Genomic DNA, 7,395 nt, shown 5'->3' with positions numbered 1-7,395 from the left:
CTTCGGTCCCCAAGGGTGTTCCTGCCACAAAGTGCGATGAGGCCATACAAATGGGAAAAGGCGCTACATAAATGATAACTACAATACAATACAATATCAGCTCTAAAACTGTAAATCTTCAAAGATGTTAATCTGCATATCCTAAAAATGGTTAAACCTGCACTTCTCAAAAAATGTATCGGAATTCTCAGATATAGCGCTTCTTACACATTGCACATTGCATGTTGTCAATCTCTTTCAACATACAGATTCCTAATGTCCGTAGCTGCTTCACAGCTCTCAATCTGTAAATCATCGAACTAGCTAATGCTGTATCCATCCTCACTACAACCAAGTTTACTAACTTTATTGTTTTCAAAGCTATAACTGTACTACACATACTTTAAATGGTACTGAAAGTACTTATAATTGCAGAGAAGGTCAAAGTAGGGTCGTTTTTTGAGGGTCAACCTCTTAGGCCTTGCACCCTTTTTAAATAAGCAATTTTCAGGTGTTGCTTCGTTGTGAAAGCAATGTCGGAGGAACCACTACCTCGCCTCCGAGGTTTTAGTAGAAATTGTTAAGGGTTTTCACACAATGACTGTGCCACACTCTGTCATGCACTCTCCATAAGCGCAGTTGTGCCAAATGCGCAGATATGTTCGAGCTCTGTTTCCATGGCAGGCCCACGTTCTCAAAGTCCTCTCTTGCTCACTCCCTCCTGTGGCCTAAGGTTCACATCCTCACCTCTACAACGCCTTTGTTGATTCTCAACACCCCTCTTACTCGCCCTGGATGTTAACAACATCCCTTTGCATAGCCCTGAGTACTGCTTCTCATCTCGCCCTGGGCACTGGCTGAATACTTCTCCTTTTCAGTACCCCAGCCACCTTTGGTGTTTTTTTCAACTTCCCTCCCGGGTCACTCACTTCTTCTCTCGTGGCGTGGGTGCTTACTACTTCTTCCTTTGCCCTGGGTGATGGGCTGTGACTTTTGGCCTTTATTCTTAAAGCTTGTCACCAATGTAGTAAAATAAAGCAGCTCCGGAAGCATTTCTATAGGTAAACAGGTAAGTTCCTTTATTGCTTCTTGACAAGTTACAGCAAGTTACCCCTTAGGAGCCCTATTAGGAAAGATTGCATAATTGTATGTAATTTTCCCTCCATGTGGCACCCCCCAAACTTTTTGCTGTTGTTTTACACCCTGATCTAGACTTTGCCAGAGAAGCGCAGCCTTCTGCCGCACTCCTCTGGGCGTATGCTCAATTCTTATGGGGAAACTGACATGCCCTTAAGACAGTCAGTACTGGCAGACTTTGTTTCGCTTAGTCGTTTCCTCATGTTGCAGCTTTTGTGTACCATGAAACAAGAGTGCACTGTAACTTACTTTACCACGCTCTTAGGTCTCTAGTCATTCTCAAGGCCCTAGAAACTCTCGCTGGACTTATTATGAACTGTGAAAGTGTGTCACGGACAGGACTGGTGGCAGCTATCGTTTCTTTTGTGTTTGGAACCCTTTTTCGCCATGTTGTCCGCGCTTACCGCGTTTGGCGCAAATGAGTGGCCTGGCTCCAAAATGGCCATGCCACAAGGTTCTTTGTCCTGTCCTCTGACCGTCTTGCCCCTTCACCTTCCCCAGGTCGAGCCGACCCGGGTCCGTCCTTATTTGGTCATGCACTTTCCTGCGAAACCCAACGCTTTTGCGGGCTTCTGCATGCCTTGTGTGTGCCTCCAGGATGTGGGCAGGGATGTCTGTTCCCAAATACACATCCTGAGTGCCAGAGAATCTGGAGTGTCCTGAATGCCTGGGACCACCGTGGTCCGTGATAGGTCCACGTATGGTGTGGGGGTTTGTGAGCAGATCTCCCATTGGGTCCTCTCCGTTTTGGCGCGAAGGGAACTTTGGATAAGAGGAGGCTGAAAACACCACTACCTTGTCGATCTCCTGAGTTCACACCGAACAAGGGATAAGGAGCCAAGTATCCTGCAACAAGAAGCTGAGTTGAGGAACCGCTGGTGACCCGCTGAAGGTTTGGCACCCTGAAATGCTGTTGTCCTGTGAGACCCCTCTGCATCTGATCATCCTAGAAAGGCCTACGAAGGTGCTTCGACCCATTGGAATAGTGGGATCAACTATTCCCGGCACCTTTATCAAACCCTGCAAGTAAGCCTCTTCGGAAGTGTCCCTGGGCCAACCAGTGGGCTGACCAGGTTACACAAGACGCTTTGCTCTGTCACCGCCGCCGTTTCTGGGAAGCCCTCGAAACTTGGTCTACAGCTTACTCTGCATTCACGGCACCCTCACACCAAATTTCATACACTTGGCATTCCCAGGTCTGAAGTGAGACGAGTGCGCCCAGACCAGAGGAAACGCGTTTGCCGTGTTGCCTGCTGCGGTAACAACCTGTGCATGTCCGCTGCATTTGGGACACCATCGACCCTGCATCCTGCTACACAGAATCTACACGGTGTCGAGGCGTCCTGATCATCACAGCTGAACCTGCCAGCAACGTGAACTGAACTGGAGAAGTCTGGGTCTGCCTGCGTCGGGGACCGGTGAGTAGTCCATACCCCCACCGGTGGCCCCTCGCGCAGGAGCCCATTTCTTTTCTACCACTGTTGCGAAATAGCGACTCTCTCCGGCACTCTCACCCTGCCTCTGCCCACAAGTGAAGGCCTTGCTTGAGTAGTGGGGACTTGTTCTGCATCGCTTCATCCACCTTCCTAAACTGCCTGGACCCTTGAAGAGACCCTACTTTATACATTGGCACCAGCGCGTGCAGGTACTTTTGAGCATAAGGCTCCTCTCTTCATAGGGATCGGACTTCCTCCTAGTTAGGTGTATTTCTGATGTCGAACTGGGTCTAATGATTACTTGCACTGCCTGTTTTCCTCCCCATCTAGGTGGTCTACATATTACGTGCTCATTACTCCTTAGACCCCTCGGTCTTGTATATATATATTGTATTGATTGTGATGTGTTGGTTTACTTTCATATTATTGTGATTCTTTGCTATGGTCAATGTTACAAAGGTCTTGTAATAGATGTGTCTATATTTTTAATATAACACCTGTCTGGAGTAATTTGTAAGTGTCCTTGCTTTGTGTGCTCATTGCGGTCTTTTCGTCACACTCAACCCTCTTGAGACTTAGTCTTGACCGCCGCCATCGCTACCCTGATTGGTCTGGCTTGTCCAGAGGTTACCCTGTTCCAAGAAACTAGGCTGGCCTTCTGAACCTCTGCCCCTCCAGGTCCGAGTTCAGAAATCCATCTTAACAAGCCCACTGGCACCCATCACCCATGCTTGATCTCTCCAACTGCCTGAGTCTAGAACCATAACCCATAAACACTCTCTCACTCATACAACAACATTCTCATAGCATTCTCTCGGACATCATAAGTTCCATTCATCCATCAACGCACAATACAACACATCTCCCTTCCTTTCCCAGATCTCACTGCAAGCGCTACACAACACATCTCCCTGCCTTTCCCAGCTCTCACTGCATGCCAACCACTACACAAAACATCTCTCTTCCTTTCCCAGCTCTCACCACATGCCAACCAAGCACTAAACAACACACCTCCCTTTCTTTCCCAGCTCTCAGCGCATGCCAACTAAGCACTACCCGACACATCTCCCTTCCTTTCCCAGTTCTCACCACATGCCACCCAAGCGCTACACAACACATCTCCCTCCCTTTCCCAGCTCTCACCACGTCACGCAAGCACTACACAACACATCTCCCTTCGTTTCCCAGCTCTCACCACATGTCACCCAAGCACTACACAACACATCTCCCTTCTTTTCCCAGCTCTCACCACATGCAACCCAAGCACTACACAACACATCTTCCTTCCTTTCCCAGCTCTCATCACATGCCAACCAAGCCCTACACAACAGTTTTCATAGTTGCAAAATGCTGTAAAATGGGAAAATATAGAACTGCAGTGAATGTGAGGGATGCACCACTAGATGTATGCCTAATTTTATTTTCAAGAAGCGATAAGTAAAGAACTGTAGAGGCTCAACCATGAGTTATTCCTGGTGACCCTTTTAGAATGTTAATCCATTATTTAATTTTATTCAATTCTCCGTGTTGGTGGTGGTGTATGTAGTGACAGGAATTCCGTGTTGACTACTAATGCACAGCTGAATCATTTTTTTAATACTGAATATCCGTAATGCTTGTGGTTGCAAATCAATTGATTTTGGACAAAGGTGCTATTCAGTAAAATAAGTTGTGATTTGACAAATGACGAGTCTACATCCAGTTTTCCTCTAACTTTGCAATGACATTAGTTATCCTCCATCTTTACAATACATTTATCATTAGTTAAGATCCATCTTTCATGGTCAAATCAAACAAACCTGCCATATACCTATAGTCATATTTCATTTGCCTAGAAGTCGTATGTCAGGCAAAGCAGAGCCAACTACCTGTGCAGGAGACTCTGTTGAATGTGTCAAAGGCACCCTGGAGAATCACCATTTAGAAGCTGTGCCTACAGAACATTTTGCCCACTCTTCTGCGAATCTGCTTGGTCTTCACTCCATAGACTAGTGGGTTAAGCATTGGTGGAAGCAGAAGGTAACTGTTGGCCAAGAGAATGTGAACATGTAGAGGAACATGATGAGCAAATCTGTGTGCTAGAAAGGTGAAGAGCCCTGGTACATAGAAGAGCATGATGGCACAGAGGTGTGACCCACAGGTGCTAAAGGACTTGAAACGTGCCTCCTTAGTTGGAAGTCTTAGGACGGACTTCAGGATCATGTAGTAAGACACAGAAATAAGCATCACATCAAATCCAATAATCAAGAGAACCACACACAAACCATACACCCTATTAATGATTGTATCACCACATGATAGCTTCACCACTGCCATATACTCACAATAGGAATGGGGAATTATGGTATTTTCACAAAATGGCAGTCGATTAAGTAGGAAGGGATGTGGCATGATCAACAACACCCCTCTTACAGCCACAATTAGGGCGATCTTGCCAATGGTGGAATGAGTTAAGATGGACACATGCCGAAGTGGAAAACAAATGGCCACATAGCGGTCAAAGGCCATGGCCACCAGTATGCCTGACTCTATGGCTGAAAAACAATGAATGAAGAACATCTGAAAAAGGCACGCCTCAAACAAGATCCCCCCAGACTGGAACCAGAAAATGAAAAGCATTTTAGGTACAAAGGAGGTAGATAATATCAGGTCAGTAGCTGCCAGCATACACAGGAAAAGGTGCATGGGATCTTGGAGGCTGGCATCAGTTTTTACAACTATTATAATAATATGGTTGCTTAGAAGCACTAGGAAATACATGAAGCAGAACGGGAAAGCTATCCAGAATTGAACAGATTCTAGCCCTGGTATTCCCAGTAGAATGAATGCAGAAGGGTGGAGGCTTGTAAGATTCATCTGATTCAGGGTGTTCTTAAAACAGTCTGTCCAGCTTTTCATAGGGCTCATACAACCTACAAGAAGATAAGGAGAGAACAATGCATATTACAACATCCTGGAAGCAAAGAGAACATGCAAACATCTCAATATGTAGAGAAATAGAAATGTGCATTAAGAAAATAATCTACGAGGAGTCCCACACATGTATATTCCATCATTGTCTGATTGGTGTTCAGCAACCAGACACACACCTAGGAAAATGTGCAAGTGCATTAACATAGATAGATTGGGGGGATGAAATAACAGTTTAATAATGTTGTCAAATACTCTGAGAATCACAGTGTGGGATCATGCAATCGTTTCAACTGGTTTGATTATGACTTAATACAATTCCAATTTCTATTTAATGATGGTATTTGCAAGCACTTCTTGCCATATTTCAGAGGTCTCAGAACATGACATAGAAGCGGGGAGCACAGGAAGAGGAGGAGACATAGCAGCAAGTAGTAAAGTACAGCACATTCATTACATGAACACTGAGAGTTATATAGTGGAGCAGTCCTATTCTTGCTGAGATGAGTAAAGCAGTCTTGTGGGCACGGAAATCCTCCAACTGTATTTCTCCTCATTGAGAAAGCACTGGTGTAGGAAGATCCACAGTTACATCAAAGAAAACATGTTGGAATGGGTTGGCCAACAGCATTTCACGAATGGTAATTACTTGGAATGGGAAGAACTACAGGGTCATACATATTATTCGGTATGTAGAGGTCATTGGCATCCAATCAGCGAGCAGAAGTGAACAATATGCCAAGGCATATAGATCACCCTTCTGGTGAATGTTTGCGCGTTATGTTCCCCGATAACACAACTTCAAGAATGTGTTGATCATCTTGAAGATTCTCTTAAAACACATTTCTCCCCTTGCCTGGCAGAATAAGAAAGCACAGATAAAATGGTTGAAATCATCATATTTGAAAGTTGAGATTGAAAATCTTTAGTCTGTCCAGATGGATCAGGGTAAACGTTCAAGCAATATCTTCAAAATTCTAAAAAATTATAATATTATAATATTATTTTAAAACATCTAGCATTGCTATTTGCCTACATGCATTTTTATGTAGGAATTCCATATTTGTTTTTATTGTAGTGTAATTAAAAGATTATGAATTTCTGGAATTTGAAGCAGATATTCCACGGCTAGTTTACTTTCCATTTGGCGAAGGATCGTGTCCCTCTACCATTCTATTGGATAATGAACTTGTTCCTCGAGGCAATCCTATTATTTTATCCACTCCAAATCTCAAACTATTGATGCAAAATATACCTGTAATTAAAAGATTATGAATTTCTGGAATTTGAAGCAGGTATTCCACGGCTAGTTTACTTTCCATTTGGCGAAAGATCGTGTCCCTCTACCATTCTATTGGATAATGAACTTGTTCCTCGAGGCAATCCTATTATTTTATCCACTCCAAATCTCAAACCATTGATGCAAAAGATACCAAAGATATTCAGTACAAACTATTGTTACATCTAAAGCTCTTGTCCTCTGTCAACAACCTCTATCTTTTATCAGGGTTTTTGGAAACTCCAGGGGTAGCCTGGTAAAAGCTCTGGTTTTGCTTTCTTGTCTTTTTCAGAGCTTATCTCTCTCTCTCAACTGATAGAGCTGTTTTGCCTCTCGGCATAAACCACTTATGCAGAAGGGTTTTCTTCAGGCTACATTGGAGCCGCTGAAGTTTGCAGATATTAAGTACGGTACTTCAAGACATTTGTCTTTGTAGCTGTCTCTTTGGCTAGCAGTCTAACTGACTTCTTAGACCCTTAAATATGTGTTAAATCTAAGGCCCTTTTGCACTTTTCAGAATCCCCAAAGTGCATTTGGCTGTATGTAAACTTTGATTTGTATTCTTTAATACTTAAATGCTCCATTATGAGCGCTCTTAAGGGTAATGTGGTATTCCAAATATAGTATGCACTGCATGTTCCAGGTATAATGTAA

General features: G+C 43.9%; 1 protein-coding gene across 1 annotated transcript; it reads right to left on the bottom strand.

Annotated features, from left to right (window-relative positions):
- Positions 1–4,472: 4,472 nt before the first annotated feature.
- Positions 4,473–5,450, bottom strand: LOC138528142 (olfactory receptor 52R1-like). The gene has a single exon (XM_069639594.1). The coding sequence runs from the start codon at positions 5,448–5,450 to the stop codon at positions 4,473–4,475; it is 978 nt and encodes a 325-aa protein (XP_069495695.1).
- Between the last annotated feature and the right edge of the window lie 1,945 nt (positions 5,451–7,395).

This window comes from Ambystoma mexicanum, chromosome 7q, assembly GCF_040938575.1.
Source record: "Ambystoma mexicanum isolate Mex_15411 chromosome 7q, UKY_AmexF1_1, whole genome shotgun sequence".
NCBI classification, from domain to species: domain Eukaryota; kingdom Metazoa; phylum Chordata; class Amphibia; order Caudata; family Ambystomatidae; genus Ambystoma; species Ambystoma mexicanum.
The sequence above is the reverse complement of the archived record's forward strand: the minus strand, read 5'-3'. Positions and strand labels throughout refer to the sequence as shown.